Source organism: Sorghum bicolor, chromosome 4, assembly GCF_000003195.3.
Source record: "Sorghum bicolor cultivar BTx623 chromosome 4, Sorghum_bicolor_NCBIv3, whole genome shotgun sequence".
NCBI classification, from domain to species: domain Eukaryota; kingdom Viridiplantae; phylum Streptophyta; class Magnoliopsida; order Poales; family Poaceae; genus Sorghum; species Sorghum bicolor.
The window spans coordinates 66,334,241-66,360,650 of NC_012873.2; the positions used below are offsets into that span (position 1 = coordinate 66,334,241).

Consider the following 26,410-nt stretch of genomic DNA (forward strand, 5'->3'; position numbering starts at 1 on the left):
TTATCTGCTAACTAATTGAACTCTTATATGTTAGGACTAACACAGCACTGTAAGACAATGTTAGCGCAAACAGATTTTACCGGATCATGGAGAGTGCACATGGTATGGACACAAGATTACAGATTTGTTATAACAGGGGAATTCCCCAAGATAACCAAGAGACTGCAGCCCCTTTCGTCAGCCAACCGTGTTTGTGGAACCTTTCTTTACAACAGCAACAGATCTTAAAACTGTTATGTACATCAAGTGAACTGTTATATTAGGACTACACAACATTACTTCTCCCTACCTTCCTGAAAGCAAAAACTGTAAGACAACGTCAGCACGACAAATTGTGCTCCTGTTATATTGACATGACAGCTCCCATAGCGGTTTACCTTGTCATACTGCCTGAAGGAGTGCTACAAAACTTTCTGCCACTGGTCTAGGTGATCAAGTGGCACGAAACTAGTGAAGTGCGTGCTATGTAGATGCAAGAAGGTGAGTCACCGTCACCGGCCTGAAATTCCAAATTCCAGTGATTCCCCCCTCTTGTGGGCAGTTAGTTTGGCCTTCTCTTTTATAATTCCAAGCTCCAGCGATTCCCCCTTCTTGTGGGCAATTAGTTTGGCCTTCTCTTTCGAAATTCCAAGCTCCAGTGATTCCCCCTTCTTGTGGGCAGTTAGTTTGGGCTTCTCTTTCTCTGCTTCCGCTTGGGCTCTTTTCTTTTCCAGCTCCAACTGCTTAACATTCTCGTCATGGGCCCGCTCAAACGTCTTCGTGAAGCTTAGCAATGTTGAGACAACTGAACATACAAATGAGAAGCAATCATAACTGTTTAGAAAATCCAAAAGTAGATTGCTGTCAATGTGAAGATTTGGTGTGCTCTGATTTGGAACAGGAATGCTCAAAGCCCCAATAAGCTATCTGTAACTCCTAAAAAACAAGTCGATTAGATTTTAATATCCAAGTTACCTTTTCTTTTAGTTTATATAAACATGTCTAGTTACCTTTTCTTTTAAACAAACATGTCTCCCACACCTATAGACATCCATCTAGCTTTTGTACCCATTAATCTTAGCTTTTTGCACGATAGTAGGATAACTAAGCTTTTCAGCTCAAAAGAAAATACCTTGCTCAAAAGGACACCGCACAGGATCTTCACCAAAATAATGTGCTAGAGAATCGGCACTTTTCCCCTGCAAGTAAAATAATATTCTTTAGCACAAAGCGTGTGCAGCCTGCAAGTAGATGACATGCATAATGCATCAGGATAGTGATACTGTTGAGTCTTGACATACCGCAGTGCTGTAAAGGAAAGCTAATGACCTTCCTTCAGCTTGGGCATCAGCAAGGAATAACTTCAATTTCTGAAATAAAAAAGAAAGAAAGAAAGAAAGAAAAATCTTCAGACCATATAATCAATATGCTAATAGTGTGATGATGGCATCTTCATCTTTTCCTCATCGGTCTATTGTGCATACTAGAGATACAAATGAAAGAACAAGAGACATGACCAGAAATAAAATAAATGTGGAATGTGGGATCCCATGTGTTAGGCCTCATAAAGTGTCTTTGGTGAGCTTTTCTTCCACAACGAAGCTCTATCACTATCTACTCTAATAGCACCAGTTATACTAAAATACTGGGAAACCAACCCTGTAAAATATCTCTGTCTCTGGAGGATCCTTTTCAGATGTTGCCAGTTCCTGCTCCACTTTTTCCAGTCCTTTAGTTATTGCTTGCATTTCTTCTGCTAACTCCTTCAGTTGTATCTGTTTTTACTCCAGCTGTCAGTAGAAGAACAAAACCACAAGGATCTATCTAGCATTAGATCTAAACTACCTTTGATGCAGGTTCTAAATTTGCAAGATCCCTGCTGAAGTCAAGAACTTCAGGAAGCTTATCAGAAAGAATCTGTTCAAACAAAGAACTTTGAGAAAGAGCAACAGAGTTCATCATCAACATAAAATGAACAATGCAAACATGCCGCGTATTGGTACAAAGATACAGTTCGTGGGGAAACTCTGTGCTAATACAATGGAAGTAAGGACACTAGTTCAAAGTCACACAGATTGGTTGATGACAACCTTTTTCATGGAAAGAAGCTGCAGCTCACAGCAGGAGGAACTCATTGCAGGGGTGTATTTTGCCAAAACGGCACATTTGATCTTCTAATATGGTCACTACAACAAAGGAAGAAAGGGGAACCACAAACTGGGCATTGGAGGTCACAGATGTAAAGAAATAGAAAGAAGAAAAATAAAATCCTGAAAACAAATCAACTCTTCAGCGCACTAATGAATGAAGGAGCGCGTTATGCCGCACCCGGTCGCTTTGGGAAGAGCATGACTGTTCTTCTTCCTTGAACCGCACCAGCACACTCCCACCTCCGGCCTCCATCGCCGCCCCTGGCCAGCAGCTTCCTGCCACAAGCCGCGCCGCCCACCGCCCACCCCCGCTGCTCCATCCCGCCCACCCCTAACCCTAACCGGAGAAGAGCTCGAGCATCTAGCATCAGCCGCTGGCTCCGCCCATCTGGCTGTCTCCCGCTGCCTGCTCGGCAGCACCCCTGCCGCCTCGCCACCCCTGAACACACCACCACCACCACCAGTCTGGCCGCCCCGTGAGGCCCCTTCCCATTCTAAGGCCGCCGGGCATAGAGTCCTGGACGGAAGAAGACAACATGGCGGGTCGTGTGCTCGTGCTTCCTAGCAACGCGGGGTTGCACACTCATGCTTCCGAGCAACGTGTTTCATGATTGAGTTTGAAGGAAGCGGATCAATGTCTACTTCTAGAATCCTGCAGGCAGAAGGGAGCTTGTGTGATCAGTCCTCAGCGCTATAAAGAGATGGACAAAATTAGACGAAGGTTTCTATGGGCTGGCGATGGAGAGATTACAGGGGGAAGTGCAAGGTTGCTTGGCCTTATGTGGCTAGACCAATTCAAGTGGGGGGGGGCTCGGTATATTGGACCTGGAGAGGTTCAGTAGGGCCTTACGGCTACGGTGGTTATGGCTGGCCTGGTGCGAGACACCAAAGCCGTGGCTTAGACTGAAAATCCCTGTGGATGAAACTGATGTCGCCTTGTTTACGGCAGCGACAAGAGTGACTGTACACGATGGGAGAAAAGCATCCTTTTGGTCATCGAGTTGGATTGACGGCCGATCACCGGCATCACTCTTTCCATTGCTGTTCCAACATAGCCGAATAAAGAACCGATCTGTACGGGAAGCGATGATTGATGGGCAATGGATCAACGATGTGGCACATGATCTGAATGCAGAGCTTTTAAGAGATATTTTCATGCTATGCCAACTCATTAATTTGCTTAACCTGGACCTGACCAGCGAACAGGGAGACCAAATCATTTGGACACTGGAAAGTTCAGGGCAATATTCAGCACGCTCGGCATATGAAATTTCAATTCAGCGATCATGTAACTTCAAATTTTCCAACCCTCATTTGGAATGCTTGGGCCACTCCTCGCATCAAATTCTTCATATGGTTGCTGTTGCAAGACCGGCTCTGGACGGCAGCCAGGCTACAGCTAAGAGGATGGGAAAATAACTATTTTTGCGCACTCTGCGAAAGAAATCTAGAGACGGCTGCACATCTATTTACAGAATTCCCTTATGCGAGGAAGGTATGGAGCATGGTCGCTCTGTGGAGCTCGCATGTAAACCTGGAGCCTGATCAATGGTCGGGGAGTATTCATCTCGAGGACTGGTTCCTGGTTCTAACAGCACGAGGCAACAAGGAGGCACACTCGCTGGCAATCCTAACTGCCTGGCATATTTGGAAGGAACGAAATGCGAGAGTCTTCAATTTCAGGAGGAGCACAGAGCTCATGGTGGTGACAAGAATAAAGGATGAGCTTGAGGACTGGTTCTCAGCGAGAAGAGAAATCTATCGACAGCGGAGGATAGCCTCAAATATTATGAGTAATTAGTTTTTCTTATTCCTCCCTCGCATGGCCGTCTGCCAACCTCGCGCATGTAAGGTTGCAAACTCTTCCTCTTTCTTATTAATATATAATGCCGGGTAACCGGATCTTTTAAAAAAAAGTAAACCTTCAATAATGACCTATGACCTATGTCATAACATGATAGCACTATGTCAGCGATATGCTTAGACATAACCTTGTTAGACTGGATGTCTCAGGGAGAGGAGGGGGAGGGAGGTAGTCATACCTTGCATAGATAATGCATCAGAGTCATCCTATTATTACGTGCCCGTATATCACTGAGCTTAAGAAGACTATCCAATCTAAATCCAACAGCTGCACCTGAAAAATGGACACATGTGTAAAAAACTAAAAAAAATAGGTGAAAGAGCCAACATTCTGCTGTCAAATTTCATGAGGTTAAATCTTAAAAGTATGCCTTTTGCAAGTATATAGTTTTTGGCTGATGCTGGTTATCCAGTTAGTTACTGCACACAACCAAAAAATTACTGTCCAAAGGAAATAACACAGATATCAACTGATTGTGTAATATTTCCTGATTATTTTCCAAGTTGATTAAAGTATAGCAAAAAAGGTGAGCCTCACAGAGAACATGAATGCAAGATATACACTAGTCATAGAATTGCAGTGAAATTGGCCGTGCTATTGGAAACTGGAATGTTGTAAGCGCACTTGTAAAGTTTTGCTCCAGCTCTTAATTTCCTTTAATGAATATTTTTGTATAAAAGCATAAGCCAAATATGTGATGAAATTAAATAAGAACCAACTGATAGCGTGAAACACTGAGCATTGTGTTCCTCCATGTTGTGTCATTTATTTGTAGGGTGAATACTGATATTGCACTTGGTTCGCTGACTCACCCCTTGCAGTTCCTTGGTTTAATGCGTTGCCCAAAGAAAGAATCGTCTGCATCACTCGCTTAAGTTTTAAAGAACTCTTAACCTGGTCTTGCAACATTGTAAATGAACATTCTCGTTACATGCCAGTGAAGTGTGGAGATTACTTGATTAAATGATTTACAGCATACCTCTTCAGCAACCGAATTGATGGTATTCAAATTACTTTTTAGGTCCGCAACCTGAAAGAATATAAAGAATGATGAAGCATAGTTTAATGTTTATATATTTATATACAAGAACAGTAACATAACCCCATGGGGGAAAGCATTTCACAAAGATGCAATGTACTTCTGACCTGTGTTACAAACTTTATCTTAAATGACAAAATTCTCAGTTTTGACTCCACCCTTGGTACTTTCATCATCTCCAAGAAGAACTTCTCAAACACAAAAGAAAATCAGCAATGTATTGATTCAGGGATTAACTGCACATTTTACGATGCATGGAATGGGTTAACAAATGAGGGCCATATATCCCAGAGGTAAACTAGCTATACCGATTGTAGAAAATGGCCATCTCACAAGAAACAGCCAAATATTAGACACGAATATTTAAATTGTGTCCATCTTGCAATCTTCCTGCTTACGATCAGCGTAAACTAATCCTCAATTCTAAATAGTTGACACTTTCTTAGCCCTCGGTGGGATTTCTAGAACAACCCTAATAACTATAACTATAACCATCATTTACCATCATCCACTTTGCAATTTGTTTGCCATGCTTGTTTTAGACAGATTTTTTTTTCTCAATTTATGACCTTCTTGGTGTGTGTGATTTGATCCTAAGTGCTAGTATTTAGAAATGGAGGAAGTAGCTCGCCCCTCCATTAAGGTCTAATGTAAGGAACAAGCTCTTTCCTGTCCCTTAATGGTGACATATGCATTCCCAATCATTTACCAAACATAATTCATCGTCCAAGGAGAATAGAATATCACAGAGGGAAAAAAGAAGAAGACCTGTTCACAGTTCCCTAGGTTCTCCTTTTTGCCTGTATAACCCTGAAAAAATTGAAAATTACCATGTCAATATAGATAGGAAGCTGATGGAAACAAATACTGCTGGTATACCAAAATACAATTGACAAGAAAACTAATAATATTTCAAAGCAGAATAGAGCAGGAAGAAAAATGTACTTTGAGTAGTTCCATTTCTTCCTTAGTTGGACAGAACTTTATTAGGTAATCTACTTGATCACCATCAACTACGGAATCATCAAGGGCAAGCACTGAACCCTGAAAGAGAAAAAAAAAACCACCCACGTAATCAATATAATCAGCAAATATTGTCGGAAGGAACACCAAGACACTTTATTTTCGGCAACAGATGTGATGGATTTATTAAGGTACCCCGAAAGATCGGTTCTGTCAAATAACTTATTCTTAACATGAACTTTAGCTAATCTATTCTTTAACCTTCCAGCAAGGCTGTGCATCAATATGCTTGAATTCTTTCTTATCAATACACTAATCCTAATAGCCCTACAAAGATATTGCTATCTTAAGAAAATGTCCCTACAAAGTTACCATTAGATCAGGCAGTGGCATCTTAATGTTTCTCAGCATAATTTCACAATTCTTTGAACGCTGAAGGTCAATCTGCATTGAAGAAGTGCAAAGTTAACTGTTTTATTTACACTTAAGTTATCATTTAACTAATTAGATGAGAACTGTTGCACAAATCGGAATGGATAGAAGTACCAGATGAACTTTTTCTTGCTTTGTTGCAACAGAAGGCTGTTGCCGTTGCCGTTTTGCCTCCATATTTGGCATCGTTACAGAGAAAAGACTTTCAAGCTCAGAAATATCAATCTCTGGAGTCCTGATAAAGATAAGCATGGATAAGTATATACGCACCCCCCCCCCCCCCCAAAAAAAAACAACTAGAAAGAATTCCATAAAAGAATGTTCTTATACCTAGATACTTCGTCAGACTTCTGTGTTTCAGCCCACAAACTTCCCTGTATTGCTCTTGACACTTTCACCCAGTGCAATGGCTTCAGCGGGGTCCTTTTAGATGCCTGGTTGGCACGTAAACTTCTAGGACTTTTTGAGCGGGCTGTGCTACGATCCTTTGCACCAAATGAAAATGCTGGAGGTGGGGGAGGGTTAGAATTGGCACCACTTCCCTTCGTAGGTAAAGAATGTGATGAAAGCTTATGACGGGGGCCTGGTGGAGGTGGAGGTGGTTGGATTGTTGGTGACTTCTGTGAAGCATTGTTGGCCACAGCTAGCTTAGGAGGAGGTAATGGGGGTGAAGGTGGTACTGATGGTGCAGAAGTAACACGGGATGACAGTGGTGGAGGCGGAGGTGGATGAGGGGCTGCCACGCGATTTCTTTTACTTAAGGATGGAAAACTTTGTGAAGGGGGAGGTGGTGGAGGTGGAGGTGGAGCAGGAGGTGTTTGAGAAGAATGTGGTGGTGGAGGTGGAACAGGTGGTGTTCGAGGAGGTGGAGGTGGAGGTGGAACAGGCGGTGTTCGAGATGAAGGTGGTGGAGGAGGTGGAACAGGTGGTGTTCGAGAAGGAGGTGGAGGTGGAACAGGCGGTGTTCTAGATGGAGGAGGTGGTGGAGGTGGAACTGGCGGTGTTCGAGATGGAGGAGGTGGCACTGGCAGTGATCGAGGAGGTGGAGGAGGTGGAACAGGTGGTGTTTGCACCCGCGCAACACTGTGTGAAAATGTAGGCATCAAAGACGGGGTGTCTGGATATTCCATCGTTGCACTGTGCTTGTTATCTAGAAACTGCGGTTGAGACAACGAGACTTCAGGTTCATTAAGTAGTGTAGAAGGCAGAGGTGGTGATCGTGGCCGTGGAGAGGAAAATGGTGATTTTGCCAAAGCTGGGGGCAGAGGCGGGAGCGGTGGAGACCGAGCTCTCTTTGGTGGAGCTGAAATTACAGATACATCATATGGATTTGAGCTTGAAAATGGCGCTGATGGTGGTGGGGGTGGTGGATGTGGAGGCTGATGTGGTACAACTTTTTCTATAGTGATTTTTACCTCTTCACCGTGTGTCAAAGGAAACAACATCATGCCTGATTTTGGTGGAGGCGGAGGTGGTGGTGGCGGCGGTGGTGGGATAGTTTCAGATCTTGTCGCTTGAATTGCAAAGGGCCTAGTGTCTGGATTTTGAGGTACTGCAGGCAAATCCGTGAAGGGAGATGCTCTTGTATTGCTTAATTCCTCATCCAGTGACGATGAAGCAGCTGGTGACAGTAATAAATCATTGGGACCTGTAGCACTATCAGTTTGTAATTTCCCATGAGTTTCGTAGGAAGGTTCTTGTGATTTAACCAGCTCTTCGGTTCTCAAAATATCTTTAGGAGGGACTGATGGTTCTGAAGGTGGCGAGGAATGCACGGTTGCTCTAAGGGAAATGTTGATGGTACTTGTGCTAGTATTTTTGGGTAACTTAGCGGGAACAGGGAGCAATGAGACAGTGGGTGGAGGGGGAGGAAGAGGAGGTGGTGTGCACAAAGGTAACAGAGATGCTGTTGATGCTGGTCTGTTTTCCATCAGAGGGGAAGGTTCATGTTCAATTGGAGTTTGTGAACAAGATCTCTCAGTTGATGCTAGTTCTGATATCTCTACTTGGACTGCAGAGTCAGACATTGCTCGCCGAGGCTGAACCGGTGAAGATGATTGTTGTGGCATGATTGTACTTGAAGACAGTTCCATTGGTGAAGCACTGGTTTTTGAAATCTTAACCTTAGAAGGTGATAACAATGCTGTGGTGGGTCGCGTTCGCGAACGAGATGGCACTGTGGTTTGTGATTTGGATTGAACATCAGCTGAACTTGAATCTTGGGGGATATGTCTCGGTTTACTGCTAACCAGCATACCCAATTCATTTCCGATCTTCAGAACAACACTAGATGAATTAATTTCACCAGGAAAACTTTCAGATTCAAGTTCTTCATGAGTATCAAAGAAAGTCTCAGGTTCATCGGTAATGGCTGAGATCTTTAGCTGGGCTGTGTGAGTTATAGTATCCTTCTTCCCATCAAACCAGTCCAGATGGTTAAAGATATCTAGCACCTTAGCAAACTCTTCAACCCCAAGTCCTTGTTTCTCTTGATGAATAACAGGCTCTGTTGTGACATGTGAAGTAACTGCGTCCATATCGGAAAAGATAACCTACCATCAACAGAAGTTGCATGTAAAAATCCATGTACTGCAGGAATAGTCTAGTTCGCCACTTGGCATAAACACTTACCTCAAACCGAAAATCTTTAGGGAATTGGTCTTTTGCATTCCACAACATGTCTACATGATCACGGTTAAGCATCAAGATGTTTGACCGGATGAATGCTGTATTGAACATGATTCGGCAAACCATCTCTTCACGATCCAGATCCTCATACAAATTGATACACTCTAGGACAACATCACCTTGGACATGACAATGAAGGTCTATTTTCACCAGTTCATCTGCCTAAGTTCAGAAATGGTCAATTCCTTTTCTAGTGAAGGTTACCAAGGAAGATTAAAATCTAAAAAATATTCGAATTTTATATTTCAAGAGATTTATGACATGGAAAACTATTATACAAGACAGTGCAGTAGCTAACAGCTTAAAAGCAGAACAACGAATTACCCGGTAGAAGACAATTACCTGTGAGTAAAAACGGACAAGGTTGCTTTTCGTTGGAGTTGAAAAAAGAACTTTTGGAGTCTGATCAGGGGGCATGAGTGGATCCGGGCCGTATATCCTGAATATTGGACGGAAGCCACCTTGGCCGTGAAAATTTGGAACCATCCTCAAAATAACACAATCTAAGGTGAGGGCTCTATCAGCTGGAGGCCACTCAGGCATGACATTCCTCGTCGAGATATAGCGCAAATATCTCATTTGAGAAGGCATGGAATTCAGAGGTGAAAACATCTCCAAAAGCTCCAAAGACGATTGCTTGTAGACCATATCCAGTGTTTTCTGCTCGTCGGAATAATGCCCCAGGTATATTAGAAGAGCAGCTAACATGAAAGCCAGAACAGGCCAGCTCCCTCGTTCGCAGTGCATTAGCAGTAAGTTATGCTGACCCAAGGAAAGCCAGCTTTCGCTGGACTTCAAGATGCAGTGGATCATTTCCATGGTGAGGAGTGGACATCCCTCATAGTGGCCAGGGTAGTCCAATACAGTCATACCATACTCAGACAAAATATGGTATATAGGGCTTTCTTCCTCTTTAGTCCCAAAATTCGCGATCATGAATGAGTAGTCGTGAAAATTTTCCAGAAGATCTGCTGCAATGCCTCTAATGTGAGCTTCAAAATGGTCACCATCCACCTCTTTCATGGAGAAGCAATGATCAAAAACTGAAACAAAATTTAATAATATGAGTCAAGCATGCTAAAGCAAGTGTAACTCCATGTGGCTATATCACTTGCTACTGATGGTACATGTTCTTTTTTTTTCTGAGCGAGATACATGTAATATTGTTACCATCATATGCGCCTTATGAAGTCATGATTAATGTAAAATTTTTAGTGTTTAAGCAACCATCCATCTTTCAATCATTCTGTAGTTCTTTGGACAAATCTTAAAGCATTCTAGATGACCATGGTGATGGTAATAAATGTAACTACATATACTAGTGCATTTGCATAAATATTTTTTTAACAACTAAAAAGGAAACCTTTTCTGAAAGAGTGAAAAAAAAATCGAAGCAATTGATCTCGATTAAATCGTAAGCAGATAAATATGATATCTAAAAGGACCACTAAAACTTCCTAACTCTTTAATACACTCGTGATACACCCAAAACTGACACTTTGAGAGCAATTGCTAGTGAATGCTCGGATTATTCTGATTGCATCTCCCAAAGCTCATCACAGCTCAACTAAATCAAGCTTAGACAATGCAAATAACGCCATGACAGTCGAATTGAACTATTTCTTGCACTAGGCTGCTAGCCTGCTAGGGGCCTAGGGCACAAGCACAACAAGCATTTGTCTACTGGACGCAACTAAAGAAAGGCACGGGGAAATGCAAATGAAGAACTCCGTTACCGTAGATGTTATCTGTGATGAGGAGCAGCCCATCGGGCGGCTTCTTATAGAAGAACTTCCGGAACAGCGACATGGCGCGGCAGGACCAACAGCTCCAATCTCCGGATCACTTCTATTCGCAGGAACTCCAAGAGCTGGCTCGACTCAACTCCAGCAATCGATTCGGTTCAATCTTTCGCAATACAGCTGAAGGATACGCTACGCCGAGAATCCTGCCCCGCCGAACTCAATAGCTTGCCCAGGCCGTGCGGATTTGGGTTTGCGCCGCTAATTGCTGCGATGTACTGTAGCAGGAAGATTACAGGCAGATAGGAAAGAGCTGCTACTGCTCCGGCTCCGTTGAATCTCTTGAAGAACTCCGACGAGGGTTTCGAATCGGAGCGCGCAGGGAAAAGGCAGGCGTATTTCAGTTGGCAATTTGAGAAATGAGAACTGGTGAGAGGAGAGAGATTGGAGTTGGGCGGGGTCGAAGAGAAGGCAGGAGGAAGACGATAAGCGGTGGCGTTTGACCACATTTACTTAATTATTTTATTTATTATTAAGGCGCAGCTGTTATTTTGTTTTTTCCTACTAGTTGCTGCTTGACTCTACCTTTGGCTGCTTAATTCTTTATTGTTTCGTCAAAATGTTTTTTTTAAAAAAAAACTGATACTCCTACTTCATTTGATAAGAATATTTCCAGATCGAGCAGCTATATGAACTGAAGAACTCTCCGGTTCTTCAATTTGGTTTACCAGCTCTAGATTTTTAAATCATACTCTTGAGATTTCATAGATTTTTCTCTGGATTATTCTTCATTTTCAACAATTAATTGATGAAAGGTACATTGTAGAAAGGGTGTTCCTTGGGTGAATAGCTTGTTAGCAGTTGCGTTGTTTTTAAAAACAAATTGATGTCGGTTTCTTGTAACAAGACCAAGAAGTGTCCGTTGCTTTCACAATTATTTTTCACCCTCCAAAATCTGTCCTTTTTAGTTTCTAGCAAAATAAAGTGAGAGAGGGTTTGTAGTTTATAATAACAGACATAATAACAAATCAGAAGACAGTGACGTGCGATTCGGGGATCTGGAGTAGGGTCGGCAGTTGGTCGTTGGATTTGCCGCCAAGTTCCGAACAAAACTTTTTTACTGGAATCATCAGTCCAGGCAGGACGTGCGATTCGGGGGTCTGGAGCCAAAGCAAAACCAAAACTGATTTCCTAAAAAAGAAAAAAAAAACTGATTGCTTTGGACAAAAGAAATGTTAATGCATTGGTACTAGATAACAATGGCTAGTGAAATTAGTGGATAAATACTATATTATTGTATAAAATCTACAGAGTGGCCAAAGGAAACTGTCAATCTCGTTTTTGTCGTCAGGGGAGCTGGAAGCTCAAGTTACTGCACGTACTTACGTGCCCCGGTAGGTGGCTGACGTGAGACATGACGATGATTGGCGGTGCCCGTGGTTGCCCAAAGTTTGGTTCATGTGCAGCCCACAAGATTGTGCTGTGCCCAAAGTCCCAACTCCCAAAGGGGTTGGAAGCACGTCACCTGCCTGCCGTGGTCGTAGTGCCGGCCGGCGTGCTGCTGTTCCTGCTCCTGCTGTGGAATTTTCCTTCGCGGTGTGTAACGCCATCGTGGGGCATGCTATCCTAGTCCGACGTGGCCTGGCCATCGTGGCCACCTCTGCTGCCATTTCGCAAAGCCTTCTCGAGGCCTCGTTTAGTTCCAAAAAATTTTATAAAATTTTTCAGATTTTCCGACACATTGAATCTTTAGATGTATGCATGGAGTATTAAATATAAACGAAAATAAAAACTAATTGCACAGTTTGGTCGAAATTAACGAGACGAATCTTTTAAGTCTAGTTAGTCTATGATTGGACAATATTTATCAAATACAAACGAAAGTGTTACAGCGCTTATTTTGCAAAAAAAAAAAAATTGGAACTAAACAAGGCCCGAGTTCTCGTGGCCATCGGACGGTCCCGGGCGTCTATCAACAACGACGCGCCACGCGCGTGTGTTGTCAAAAAAAGAAAAACGACTTGCGTGTGTTGTGCCAGATTGCCAGGGACAGGCAATCATGGGCTAGGATCATTATTGTCTGAAAATTCCCCGTCGGCCGTCCCAGACTCGCAGCCTGCTGCAAGCTTGGGCGTGCGACGCGAACGAAGCTGGTGAAATGTAGCGTGAGAAAGGAAGGTCCAGCCGACGAGCGGCAGAGTAGGCCATTTGTTTCACGTCCGGCAATTCCGCGGCGCCCCGGGCAGCGGGAGACGTCGTACGTATCCACACCCAACCCAATTATGTATGGACTCCGTTTCGTCGCTTCTGCAGCTTAGAGTTTATCTTAAACACTACAATAAATAGTGCTTTAGATGACGTTTTTTTACCAACTCAGTTATGAATTTGTGATTAAAGCATCTAACATGGTGCTGACATGGACAATCCTATGTGAACAGGTTGGACATTGAGTGTAAATAGGAATGGTGGAATCCACCTGTCGATCTAGTTTAAATATACAAAAAAAAATTTCTGATCCTAGGTATCGAACCTTGGATCTCTTTCAAAAGACTCGGGAGTGGCGTAAAATAAATTTCACGCTCGGGTGCTCCGCGCCGCAGTCCGACAAAACACACTCGCCCCCACCAGTCTAGTGACCGACGCCACCTCTGACCTCCCCCACTACGGCCAGCTCGCCTCTGCCCCCTTCCCCTCCCCATCGCAGCTCGCGTCGCAGCGCTGCCCCTTCAAACTGTTGTGGCTGCCTCCTCCCAGAGTTTCATGACCCGCGAAGAAGCCGGCCACCCGCGAAGGAGGCGGCGGTGGCGGCGCCCCTTCTGCAACACCATCTGGCGAACAACCTTGTCCCCCGGCGGCTTCAAGCAAGATGAGCAGATGCAAAACACACTAGTCCTTAGAAATTTAAATTTGAATAATGGGTCAATTCTTCATTGCACTTGGGTTAGCCTAGTAATATGGGCCTAAATAGAAAAAACAACAAAACATGAGCTTAGTGGGCAAACAATGTGAAGAACAAATGGGCCTCCTCCATAATGGGTTGGGGTAGGTTTATGGCAAGGTAGCTGCCACATCAAATCCATCATCACCAAATAATGTGGCAAATGCTGGCGTATACCAAATTCATGACGTTTCAATTCACCACTATAGGCTTTGGCTATTGTTGCTGACCATGTAATTCATGACGAAATAAAATAGCAATCGATGATGGCTCTAGTCGGTCTAGCAAATGAATGACGTGAGATACATGATGGATTTTTCGATCATCATGGCATGTTAACCGTGACGTAATTTCGACTGTTTATGACCAAAGTGATACAAAGTTGTAAACGCATAACCCAAACAAGGGTCAGCCCAGTGATATTAGTACAGTTTCTCAAGACCAGTGTTCAAATGAACATAGCAACATAGAAGATGTTAAAGCTTCAACATCTCAAAACAATGCACCTGTACAAGAAGTCTCATGCACACTCCCAGATCCAATATACTAAATTTATTCAATAAAATAATAAATATATCTTATCATTTCCATTTCCACGGTGGGGTGATGATGACATGACAAATAATATGGCAACAGAGCTGCAATGTTCGAATTCCACCAGCATTGGTTACGTCTTAGATAAATGGTAAGTTGAATAAATTGAAGTACTAGGTGCCAATAAATCTTATGATTCATTTCATCTTGATGGTATTGCATGAGTTTTCTTTGTTAATATTGATGATACTGGCTCTAGATGCTTTTATCTCAACCACCAATATTGGTTTAAAACCTCAGTATAGATTTAAAATATATTCTGAATTGCTGGTATAGCATTGTTCTGCCTCTCAAAACGGATTTTAGTCGATGAGACGAATGTTGATAGACCATATATTTTCTTGGGGTGTTTATTTTATGTTTTGCAGTCATGTTTCTATCATTTTTTGATGTTTAAATGTTTTAAGATTATGACTTCTGAGTTTCTGGTTTTTGAATTGTACTCCCTCCATCTCAAATTGTAAGTCATTCCAAAAATCTTGAAGAGTCAAACTTTTCTAAGTTTGACCAAATTTATATTATAAAATAATTATTATATGATATCAACTAAGTATCATTAGATTCTTCCTTAATTATATTTTCATAATATACTCACTTTACGTTACAAATCTTAGTATTTTTCTCTATAAGTTTGGTCAAACATGAAAATGCTTTGACTCTCCAAGATTCATGGAATGACTTACAATTTGGGATGGAGTGAGTACAACTTTTTTTTTTTTGTTGAGACACTCATGTCATCTCATTCCTAGGAATGAGGAGTATGACCGCGGAAAGAGGAAGAAGATGAGGAAATCCATGCGAGACTTCAGTGGGGCCTTGTTTAGAAAACTGAAAAGTTTTCGAAACTGTAACACTTTCGTTTGTTTGTGGTAAATATTATCTAATCATAGACTAACTAGAGTTAAAAGATTCGTTTCGTGATTTACAGTCAAACTGTGTGATTAATTTTTGTTTTCGTCTATATTTAATGCTTCATGCATGTGCCGCAAGATTCGATGTGACAGAAAATTTTGAAAACTTTTTGGATTTTGGGGTGAACTAAACAAGGCCTCGGTCGAACCCTTTCCAAGATGCGGAAAACATCACATCCCCGCAGCGGACAAGATTATAAGCAGACTAGGCCATGTCTGGACACCAGCCACAGTATATGACACTGTAGAAGGCTACAAGCAGATCGTTGTTGTATCCATCATTTTTGCAATTATGTTTCCTCCTCTTTCTTTGTTTCTTCTATTTTCTTGTGTGTGCCATCGAAGAGCTTAGGCAGATCAATGGACATTGGTTATTTCCTACCTTTCGTAGTGGAGCGCAGTGAAAACTCGTTTGTTATGTTCCGGTTCCTCTAACCAGGTGTAGTATATTCTACCGGGAGCTTTTCATCGATTTGGTCCGCAGGCAAACAGCTATATATAGCATTCAGATACAAGGCAAATGAATTGGAAAATTTGGAAACAGTATGCATTTGGATGGGCGAGGTTAGTTGAACTTTGTAAACGACTGGTGGGTGTATCCGTGCATATCTTGAAGACTTGAAGCTGAAGGGGTACGTGCCCTGCCGTTGAAAATTATCACATGTTGGGTGGCAAACACAACGCAATGACCTGCACATGATCCGGTTGAGATGAGAACTCCCGCCAAGCAGTGTCGATTGGATTCCCACAGGACGGGGACGGACGACCAATTTATGGTGGCTCACGCGTTCCCTCTGACCGTTGGAGCTAGAGCGCGCGCACCCAACCACCACCACCACTCCTGCTTGGTCTGGGGCCTCCGTCCCCGCCATCATTCCCTCCCTCAACTAGCACCTTCACTCCAGTCTGGCTTTGCAGCGTTGAACTTTGCTATTTACCGTGTGTTTGGTTGGGGGTTGAGTGAGTTGGGTTGGATCCAACCCAGTTTTTGGAGACGGAGTCAACCCATCCAGTGTTTGGTTGCATTTCTGCTTTTGGGGACGGAGCCAACCTATTTTAGTGTTTGGTTGAAGGATTGGGGACAGAGCGGCTCCATCCAGTGTTTGGATGAAGGAATTCAGTGTTTGGTGGGAGCCAACCCGGTTGGAGCGGCTCCGTCCGCCAGATTTTGAGGGACGGGTCCAACCCGCATCTGAGAGGAATATTCCACCCTGGAGCCAACCCAACCCTCCCATCCTCCAACCAAACAGCCACGAGAATGGGTTCGCTCCGACCCAGCTCACTCCGCTCTCCAACCAAACACACGGTTAGATTTTAGATTAGACAGGGGCCGGGGATTTAGATCCAATTCCCTCGTATAAGGCCAGTCTCAGTGGGGGTTTCGCCAGGATGTCATGCACACTTATTAGAGCGTCATGTCAGCAAAACTGCACTTTTTGTATGAAACGAAGAGAAGAGAGAAGGAAGTAGTTTCACCATGGTGAAACTCCGCTGGCGTTGTTTCCCACGCGGTGAAACAGAATGAAATCCCCACTGAGGACTAAATCGTTTCACCATCTTGCATGTGATCCAATCATTTTGCAGTAATTAAATGCGTTGCCCAGCCTAGGAAACATCAAGGTGAAACTCATGCATCGTGGAGGTTGTTTCATTGTTCGTTTCATTGATACTCTGTCAGCAGATTTGTTTTGGAAACGGTGCATTGAAATGGACCATTGAGACTGGCCTAATTGTTTTATAGGCATATAGTGCATGCCAAACCGGCAATGAAAACGCCATCGTCCAGCACGCAAGACATGCATGCACGGCGACGCCGGTCCCTCAGACCACACTGTCGGAGCCAACGGGATCAGGAATTCGAAGGACCCCGGCGGCGAGCCGGCGACATCGACGACGGCGGTTGGTAGCGCCGTAAATGAATACGGATGCTCCTAGTCTACGCGCGCAATTATACGGAGAACCTACCATCCAATGGCCTCATTTACACGGCCGCAGCGCAAATGCCTCTCCGACTGTTCGAATTCCACGCGCGTCAAATGGCAATCCCCCCATGACCATCATCACCGCCCTCTATATAAATTTACACCCACCGCACGTCCCGATCCATTCCATTCCTGAACGCATCGGATCCTCCACAGATACAGGCCGGCGTCGAATCGCCTGAGCTGCTAGCCTGCTATGCTACTCGAGCGAGGCACTCCGTCACCGATGGCAGCGGATGGAACCACCACGGCGCCGGCGCCACCGCGCATGTCGGCCTCGTCGCCTCCCACCGTCGGGACGCTCCTCACCAGGGCCTCCGCGGCCCGCGACCGCGGGTGCTCCTCGCCGCGGTCCCTGCTGTCGCGCATCCTCCACAGGGGCCGCGGCGGCCGCGGCGGCGGGTTCGGATGCCGCATCCGCCTCCTCCCGCGCTACTGCGCCAGCGCCAGCGCCTCGGAGGCCAAGGAGGACGCCGTCGCCGCCGCTGGAACCGCCGAAGTCGCAAAGCATGAGGAGGAGCCGGCGGAAGTGACCGCGCCCACGGCGGTGGTGGCATCCCAGCCGGCACGTCGCGAGCCCGGGTCCCCTCGGAGCTCTCTTGGTACGTGCGCGCGCGTCGGCGGGGCGCCTCTGTTTCCCGTACGTGCATTGCATGGCCAAGTGGTGACGATGATGACGCTTGTGTATGGTATGACGATGACGTGCAGGCAAGGACGCGCTGCCGGCGAGCCTGGTGCTGCTACTGTCGAAGAGCGCGGCGGAGCTGAGCAGGATGGCCGAGCTCCGCGCCCAGATGGAGCGCCTGCTTCTCGACGCCAGGGCGGCGCCGGCGGACGTGCGGAGCTGCAACGGCCGACCCAGCGCCTCCGTCGACCGCACCACCGACTGCGCCAGCGTCGTCAAGGGGCCCGTCGCCTGCGCTGGCGGCGAGGAGGACGGAGCCCTGTCCCGGTCCGACGGTGATGGGCGTCGCGACATGGACCGGATGGAAGCTGAGCTAGAGGCGGAGCTATCGCGCTTGCAGTTGCAGCGAGCCTCGGACGACGACGACGACGACGACGACGACGACGACGACAGTCCTCGTCGCCTACGCCGTGATGATCAGCTCGAGGTTGGTTGCCGCGCGGTTAATAGTTAAAACTGCGTTTCGATCGCTCATTATACCATGAGCTCTGTTCTGATTGAGTAACTGATGATCCTCGCAGGTGCAGGCGGGGCCGAAGAGCAGTGCCTCCTCGAGGAGCCACTCGACGATCTGCTCCGACTACGACAACGACGACGGAGAGACAGACAACGGCGGAGGCGGCGACGAGAGCCAAGACCGCTACGACGAGGAGGAGGAGGACGAGGACGACGAGTGCGTTGGTGATGAGGAGAGCGGGATCAAGAGCCCGGCCCACGGCGGCGTGTCGGCACGCGAGCTGGAGCGGAGACTGCACCAGCTGCTGCAGTCGCGGCACGAGGCGCGGATCGCGGAGCTGGAGTCGGCGCTGGAGCGCGCACGGCGGAAGCTCAAGGAGACGGAGCGCGAGGCGTGCCGGTGGCGCGACACCGCCAAGCTCGCCACCCGCTTCGCCGACGAGTCGAGGCTCAGGTAGGAGTCCAACAAGACCAAGGAGAAGCCATCTCCGCACGCCCGTGCCCGTGCCCGTGCCCACGGACCCATCGATCTGTTGTTCACAAACCTCAACGCATTTTGCGAGAAAAATTATGCTGAACAACAACGCATGCGCACGGTTTCAAACTGTATTGACCCACCGGGAGATCAATTCTAGTCGCGCTCGAGGCATTATTGTACTTCAAAACCTCCAACGTTTTGGTTTTCGAGTCCGATAATTTGAGGTCACCTTCAGTTCTTCCGTCTGGAACATGTACACGGCCCAAAGGCAAACGGAATTACGGAACAGAGCACTGTGGCCATCAAGATCAAACCGAGTCCGATAATCCGAACGTCCGAGACCACCGAGTCCGAGTCCATTGGCCGATTCGTAAAGAAGCTTCTCCAGCCAGGCTAATAAAAGGAGGCGGCGCCTGCGCTTCTCTCCACCAAACCAAAGCCTTCAGCAAACGAACGCAAGGTTCAAGACACCAAGCCCACGCGACACGAACACCGTCTGCCGCTGCGCACGTGTAAACCGAAGAAATCATGGCGATCCACAAGCTTGCACGGACACTGGCGATCTTGTGCCTCGCCGTCCTGCTGCTTCTCCTGCCGTGCGCGGCTCGCCCCATCTCCGAAACGAGCACCATCGACGGCAGCCGGAGCAAGCACTTGCCACTTCGTGGATCGATGCTGCGCGGCCCGGAGAGCGTCGCCTTCGACGGCGCGGGCGCCGGCCCTTACAGCGGCGTCTCCGACGGCCGCGTCCTCAAGTGGAACGGGTTCGCGCGCGGCTGGTCAACGTACGCGTACAGCCCGGGCTACGACGCCGAGGCCTGCACCGCGTCCAGGGCTCGGCCGGCGGAGCTCACCGAGAGCAAGTGCGGCCGCCCGCTGGGCCTGCGGTTCCATCGCCGGTCAGGCAACCTTTACATCGCGGACGCGTACAAGGGGCTGATGCGTGTCCGCCCGGGCGGCGGCGAGGCCACGGTGCTGGCCGCGGAGGTCGACGGCGTGCCGCTCCGCTTCACCAACGGCGTCGATGTCGACCAGGTCACCGGGGACGTGTTCTTTACGGATAGCAGCATGAACTACCCGCGGTCGCAGCACGAGAGGGTGACGGCCACCGGCGACTCGTCTGGCCGCCTCATGAAGTACGACCCCAGGACGGGCCAAGTCACCGTGCTGCAGGCCGGCATCACGTACCCCAATGGCCTCGCCATTAGCGCCGACAGGACACACCTCGTGGTGGCGCTCACCGGGCCGTGCAAGCTGATGAGATACTGGATCGAGGGTCCCAAGGCGGGCACGTCTGAGCACCTCGCTGACTTGCCGGGCTACCCTGACAATGTGAGGGCCGACGGCAGAGGCGGGTTTTGGGTGGCGCTGCACAGGGAGAAGATGGAGCTGCCCTTTGGTCCGGACAGCCACCTGCTCGCGGTCAGGGTCGGAGCCGACGGACAGATGGTCCAGGTGATGAAAGGGCCCAAGAGCGTGAGGCCAACGGAGGTGGTGGAGAGGGATGGCGGCAAGCTGTACATGGGCTCCGTAGAACTACCTTATGTCGCCGTGGTTAGGGAATACTAGTGACTTCAATGATTAGTTAAAGTGCTTTGGTTTTTTTTTTTTTTTGTAAATTTATAGTCTTGCTATACAGTATTTTAGGACATTTTTTTCCTTGTTTCAGTCGGAATTGCAGGCTGTTAGATCCTTTGTTCAAACTTACTAATTCAGATTAATTTTACTTTTACATCTAAGAAAAAGATTAATGTGACTGACGTTGCCACAATTGGACCAAAATGTATGCTTAATGCTGAAATCAGTCGATAGAATAATATTTGAACCTTGGACGACGGCTCTCTGAATCATATCAGTGTCTACATCGAGCCATAGTAACGCAGGGGTTAACAGTGTACTAATCGTTTTTTTAGTAAAAGCGTGTACTAATCGTCATCCAAATATATGCATTCTAGCAGAGACAAAAAGTGTAGTGCATTCTAACACTGAATCATCAGTAACATTGTCAGGATGATTTCGTAGTTACAAACTCGGTGTTTCTATCGAACACCTGAAACTGAAAATAACTGAATAGAAGTTCGGCTGAAAAAGCTGAAACCCAGACAGTCACTATTGCCGATTTATCCAACGAAGAGTGAATCAACGCACCATACAACTCTCAGCAATCAGGTTAGTGGCTGCATTAGGCAACCTCAACAATCTGAAGTTAGGGAAGAAAACAAAGCTCACATTTATCCGACCCGAAACCCCAAACTCTATCTCTAACATTGCTGAAGTTAGGGAAGAAAACCACCTGACATTTTTGGATTGGGCAGGAAATTTTGAGTCAAGAAAAGCTTCACTTTATTTGAAGCATATCACTATCCAAAACCTATGAATACACAATCATCATCATAGAATTTAACCGCAGTACATCTAGCCATATTAACGCAGGGTTTAATTAACAATGTACTAATACGTAGGCATACCACACGAGCGATGTACATGCACTAAAATATCATCAAAATATATGCATTCTAACAGAGATAGAAAGTGCACTGCATCATTAACAGCTTCAAGATGATTTCATTGTTCAAACTCGGTGCTGTAATCGAACACCTGACAGGAAATGAACAGAATGACGTTCAGCTCAAGCTACTGAATCCAGACACTCACTACTACGGTTTTTTCCAACAACAAAGATTAGCCGGAGTGAAATCAACAAAGATTAGCCGCTGCAACAATTCTCAGCAATCAGTTTCGTACCTAGGTAAACCCCAACGATTTGAGGCATTCAATGCTCGTGGTTTCGTTCCAGCCGCTCCGGCAGGCAACACAATGCCACCGCCGCTACCAGTTCGATTGGCTCCAGCACGACGCGCTTGGCGGTCACTGGGAACTCTTGCGGGTCTTGCCGGCACCACCGGAAACTCGCCGCCTTGATCCACTCCGGGTTGACGAGAAACTTGCCGTGCTCCCGCGCCCACTGCGCCTTCTGGGTCCCCGGATCCTCCGCAACGACATGGGTGACCGTCTCGTCGACGTCTTTCCTGCACACGGCGCCGAGCCGCTCGGCCAATGTCCACAAGCGGGTGTCGTCGGGGGAGTCCTCCATACGTTGCTCCAGGTAGCTGAACGCCACCGTGCACCCGCGCAGCACCTGCCCCCGCAACTCCGCGATCACCTCCCTGACGTCCGCGTGGGGACGGCCATCGAAGAAGGCGTCGTGGACGCGCTTCAGGACGCCCAGCGCCACGGCCAGCGAGCCGCCGTGCTCCCCCTTCTCGTCGCGGCGCAGCTCCGCCAGGGACGGGATGTCGTGGCGCGACTTGCGGCAGGTGGAGGCGAAGTAGCGGTACCTGTTCGTGAGGATGAGGTTGTCCTGGTGCTCCGGCCAGGCAACGTCCGTGTCGTCGAGCGCGTCGAGGATCACCGCCGCGACGGGGTCGGCGCCTGGGATGACGTCGAGGCTCTTCGTGCCCCCCTGGGTCGACTCGTCGTCCCTTGACACGACTCTGCCGCCGAAGTAGACGCCGTTCGGGTCCAGCAGGTGGATGGCCGCCTTCGCGTAGACCAGATTCCCCAGGGTGTACAAGTGCATCTCGAACATGGAGCCTCGCACGAACGGCCGCAGCTTGGTGAGCATGCCAAGGTTGTCGGAGTCCAGCCGGAAGATGTCCATGTCGACCTTGTCGCCGGTATCGGGCGTGAACCCGAACCATTCTTCGCCCACGGAGAAGGCGTCGAGCCTCGCCGAGTTGAGCAGCGTGCGGTCCAGGTCCAGGACGAGGATTAGCTTCCTCTCGCGGAACAGGGTCGCCAGGTCGGACGCGCCCGCAGTGCTCGTCGCCGCCGCACAACCTGGGAGCACCAGGGCCCGGTCGATGTTCGCGACCGTGACTCCGGAGGCGCTTCCTCCCGCGTCCTCCTCCGTCGCTCCGCACCGGTAGCTGAGACCCAGGACGATCTCAGGGTGTGCAGGGAAGCGCGCGGGGTCGTCGTTGCCGTGGCCGTCGCCTTCTTCCTTCATCATCTGGCGCCCAACGGCGACTGCGAGAGCACCTCCTTCCGTGGCCTCCTCCTTCATCCCGCACAGGAAGCAGAGCCCGCGGACGAACCGAGGATGCGGGGGGCAGCGCGGGGCGTCGTAGTCTTCGTTTACTCCTCGCTTCATCTCCCTCATGGCGGCAGCGGTGGCGGTGGGATTGTCCCGGCGAGTGGGCGCTGCGCAGGGCGGTGGCAAATGAAATTGGGTGCGGGTGGATTTGGGGGGACTTGAGGCCGGCCGCCTGGTTTTGTAACTGCCATCTGCCAAGTGCCATCGCGCGTGGTGGAGGCGTGGAACGGTTGCGGCCCAATTCAAAGCAGCCCAGCGGCCCAATTCAAAGCAGCCCGCCCAGTTTGCCGCAACGCCGCCACCACCCACCAGTTCGCAGTCGCAGCTCCAGTAAACGGCTCGTCGCCGTCGCAGATTCGCAGCCACCTCCCTGCCCAGCGCGTGCGCCGCGCTCTCACCTGTGCTCTATAAGAAGAGTGTTCAAAGTCTACAGAAAGAAGAAATGATGGTAGCTATGAGCCTATGACAGACTCTATGACTAGGAAAAGGATAAAAGAGCATGGAAAAGTAGGCATTCTTTAGTTGGCGAGGTAAAAAAAATTGAATACTGTAACATTTTTGTTTTTATATAGTAATTATTATTCAATTATAGATTAACTAGACTCAAAAGATTTATCTCACAAATTATAGACAAATTATGTAATTATTTTTTTAATCTATATTTAATGTTTCATATATGTGCCGCAAGATTTAATGTGACGGGTTTGAAAAATTTTTGGATTTCGAGGTGAAAACAAGGCCGTAGTACATGCCTGCCAAGGAGAAAAGATAGATCATAGAAATATGTGCTTTGGATGTTTATATCATTCATGCATGTTTTTAGGCTATACAGAGAAGTTTTGATAGCTACACTAGTCACTTTTGAATTAGCCTCTCCTTAATTTTCATTCACACTCCGCGGCTGGCGGGATGACGTGCTAGGTCGTTGCTTGTCCTTTTCAAATTGCAATGGGCCATTCTATTTGCGCTCATGGCCGGCGTCACGCTGAGCTTTGGGCTTATCGTTATTAATGACATTTTTCCGGGCCCTATTGTGGTGGCCTTCATACGGGAGGGCAGTAAGGGGCTTCGGCCCAAATGAGGTTTCATACGGAGAGCCCGGGAGGCTTGGGCCGTTGGGCTCTAGTTCATCTGTTGGATGGGCGTCAAATTCAAATTTCCTTTTTTCTGGAATTTCAGTTCATCTTCTGTGACTGCGATCAATTCTTTTTTTTAATGAATACGATCAATTCTTTTTAATAATTCATAAATAAGAAACAAGTAAAGGATGAACAATAAATATGTAACTACAGTATTAGTGTATTATTACGATCTTCCCGTCTCTTTCGGCCCAACTATTTCTAGCTGCAAGGTCCTTGTCGTTCATACGATTTTTCTTGGTCGAGACTAGCTAGAAATCCGAAATAGGTCCATTGGCGGGCAAAGCTTTTTCTTTTGTCCAGCAGCCTCCTTTTGCCTTTGTCAAACTTCTTTCTCAAAGGGGTAGCTATAGTATGCCCACTTTGTTATCTAACCTTTTACTCGGGATACTGATCTGATCGATCTACTTGTGCTACTTTTGCTCAAAGCCAAGTTCTGGCTACATGACAGAGAAATTTAAACAAGGATACGTACGATTGTGATTGATGACGAGGATCCTGAAAGATTTTCACTCATTTTGTCCTTCTTGTACCTTTGCATATAATTATCACACCAAATTATGCTCTCAATGGCCACTATATATATCTTCTCCTTCTCTGACAAATAACAGTATAGTATATACGGAGTACCAGGCTAGGTACCACTCTTCCAGCAGCAGGAGGTGCCGGGAAAAAAAAAGTCAAGATGGGTTCAGACAGAAATTCAGTCGCGACATGCATGCTTAATTAACTAATCAGTGTGAGGGCCATTAGATACTGATGGATATGATACAAGAAGTTCTGACGATTGGGGACGCGCGCACGCACGATCGGACGCCACTAAGTCTGCACTACCACTTCTTCTTCTTCAACCTCCCGACGACCAGCTGCTTGCTCGCCGCTTCTGTCCTATAGTTTGTGTTTACACCAGCAAGAAGATTGTATGTGTCGTTGCAATTAATGCCACCGCCATGCATGATGATCACGCTGGCTTTCGCCTAGCTTCCGGTGCATTTTTTTTTTAAAATTCATGTCGTCCCAGAAACATCTCTGCCTGAACTCCCTTTTGACGTACTATATATGCTATAATTAGCGCATCATTACATATACGATATTATATATGGAATAATGCACGGGTGGATGTGCTTCTTTGATTCCTTCCGGTGTCATGTCCGGTGTGTCCGAATTTTATATACCCGGGCAGCGCCCAGGTCTCCATCAAGTGCAATTCCAGTGACGTGTCAATATGCACCATGCATGCATGACTTTTAGTTGTATATAAATATAACAATTAATGTAGTATTCATTTGCTTGCTAATCTGCAAGGTTTTGCTAGTACTCCCTCCTTTTGTTTTTACATGCATGTCGTATATTAGCTTTTTCCTAATTAAAGTCAAACATTACCATCTTTGATAATTTATTTAAAAAATTCTTTATATCTTCGCAACATACAAATTATATATTATGAAAAGTATTTATCATAATAAATCTAAAAAAATAACTCTTGTGTCATGAACCTATATAATTTTTAATTTTTTTGATGATTAAAGATATAAAAGTTTGACTTACAACAAAACTATTACGACATGCGAAAACAAACGGAGAGAGTAAAAAGCTAGCTTTGAGAATGACTCATGGATTTCATTTCTTGTAGATATACATGCTGCAGTAAAAAAATATTGCCTTTTGATTATATTTTTTGCTTCTTTCTTATCAGATATAAAGTTGACAAGGAATGAATGTGTAGCTAGCACTCTATTAATTAACCAGTCTCTCACACTCGCTGTGCTCAGCTTTGTTATTGGTCGTGAGGCCTTGTCACGTATGCTTTTTGCGATCGAGGAATCTGAGTTGAGTCGTCGGCCTAGGTCCCCCTAAATAAAGCCAAAAGAACCTTCTTTTAGTTGGCACTGCGCTGCTAGTAAGGCCTTGTTTAGTTCATCCAAAAATCAAAAACTTTGTAAGATTTTCCGCCACATCGAATCTTATGACATATGCATGGAGTATTAAATATATATGAAAATAAAAACAAATTGCATCGCGAGACGAAATCTTTTAAGCCTAGTTACTTCATGATTGGACAATATTTGCCAAATAAAAACGAAAGTGCTATAGTGTTAAAATTCAAAACCTTTTTGGATCTAAACAAGGCCTAAGTTTAATTTGTCACAGATAGATAATCATGTGGTAGATACTACTCTACAACTTTGGAAATTGTAGAGAACCTTAGATATATTAGAACATAGCTTTGTTATTTGGTAGTAGGTCATTATATATTCTGGTTTATATTACATA

At 46.5% G+C, this 26,410-nt stretch overlaps 4 protein-coding genes across 9 annotated transcripts; 2 read left to right on the forward strand and 2 right to left on the reverse strand.

Moving 5' to 3' along the window:
* LOC8081985 (formin-like protein 7) lies at positions 106 to 11,355 on the reverse strand. Of its 6 annotated transcripts, XR_002452154.1 has the most exons (18): positions 10,852 to 11,355; positions 9,458 to 10,158; positions 9,059 to 9,277; positions 6,758 to 8,979; positions 6,542 to 6,662; positions 6,368 to 6,439; positions 5,978 to 6,076; positions 5,801 to 5,842; positions 5,140 to 5,220; positions 4,973 to 5,023; positions 4,806 to 4,887; positions 4,172 to 4,266; positions 1,825 to 1,896; positions 1,638 to 1,754; positions 1,281 to 1,349; positions 1,112 to 1,178; positions 378 to 784; positions 106 to 306 (listed from the first exon to the last, which is right to left on the reverse strand). XR_002452154.1 is itself a non-coding variant. In XM_021458975.1 (17 exons), exons 1-17 carry the CDS (start codon positions 10,922 to 10,924, stop codon positions 492 to 494), a joined length of 4,476 nt encoding a protein of 1,491 aa, XP_021314650.1. In that variant the 5' UTR covers positions 10,925 to 11,355; the 3' UTR covers positions 106 to 491. The 6 variants fall into 6 exon arrangements, 4 of the variants coding, with proteins under 4 accessions (XP_021314650.1, XP_021314651.1, XP_021314652.1 ...); XM_021458975.1 differs by having other exon boundaries at positions 106 to 784; XM_021458976.1 differs by lacking the exons at positions 1,638 to 1,754; positions 1,825 to 1,896 and having other exon boundaries at positions 106 to 784.
* LOC8081986 (protein POLAR LOCALIZATION DURING ASYMMETRIC DIVISION AND REDISTRIBUTION) lies at positions 17,509 to 19,011 on the forward strand. Its single transcript, XM_002452930.2, has 3 exons — positions 17,509 to 17,884; positions 17,991 to 18,394; positions 18,489 to 19,011. Exons 1-3 carry the CDS (start codon positions 17,509 to 17,511, stop codon positions 18,879 to 18,881), a joined length of 1,173 nt encoding a protein of 390 aa, XP_002452975.1. The 3' UTR covers positions 18,882 to 19,011.
* LOC8082740 (protein STRICTOSIDINE SYNTHASE-LIKE 10) lies at positions 19,144 to 20,567 on the forward strand. The gene has a single exon (XM_002452931.2). The coding sequence runs from the start codon at positions 19,430 to 19,432 to the stop codon at positions 20,468 to 20,470; it is 1,041 nt and encodes a 346-aa protein (XP_002452976.1). The 5' UTR covers positions 19,144 to 19,429; the 3' UTR covers positions 20,471 to 20,567.
* Positions 21,399 to 23,151, reverse strand: LOC8082741 (RNA polymerase II C-terminal domain phosphatase-like 4). The gene has a single exon (XM_002454657.2). It carries the CDS (start codon positions 23,061 to 23,063, stop codon positions 21,675 to 21,677), a length of 1,389 nt encoding a protein of 462 aa, XP_002454702.1. The 5' UTR covers positions 23,064 to 23,151; the 3' UTR covers positions 21,399 to 21,674.

Coding starts and splice junctions, on each gene's coding strand:
- LOC8081985 (XM_021458975.1), bottom strand. CDS start 10,924: ATGTCGCTGTTCCGGAAGTTCTTCTATAAGAAGCCGCCCGATGGGCTG. Junction 6,663..6,757: donor AAGTCTGACGAAGTATCTAG/GTATAAGAACAT, acceptor TATCTTTATCAG/GACTCCAGAGATTGATATTT. Junction 1,179..1,280: donor CTTTCCTTTACAGCACTGCG/GTATGTCAAGAC, acceptor TTTTACTTGCAG/GGGAAAAGTGCCGATTCTCT.
- LOC8081986 (XM_002452930.2), top strand. CDS start 17,509: ATGGCAGCGGATGGAACCACCACGGCGCCGGCGCCACCGCGCATGTCG. Junction 17,885..17,990: donor GTCCCCTCGGAGCTCTCTTG/GTACGTGCGCGC, acceptor GATGACGTGCAG/GCAAGGACGCGCTGCCGGCG. Junction 18,395..18,488: donor GCCGTGATGATCAGCTCGAG/GTTGGTTGCCGC, acceptor TGATCCTCGCAG/GTGCAGGCGGGGCCGAAGAG.
- LOC8082740 (XM_002452931.2), top strand. CDS start 19,430: ATGGCGATCCACAAGCTTGCACGGACACTGGCGATCTTGTGCCTCGCC.
- LOC8082741 (XM_002454657.2), bottom strand. CDS start 23,063: ATGAGGGAGATGAAGCGAGGAGTAAACGAAGACTACGACGCCCCGCGC.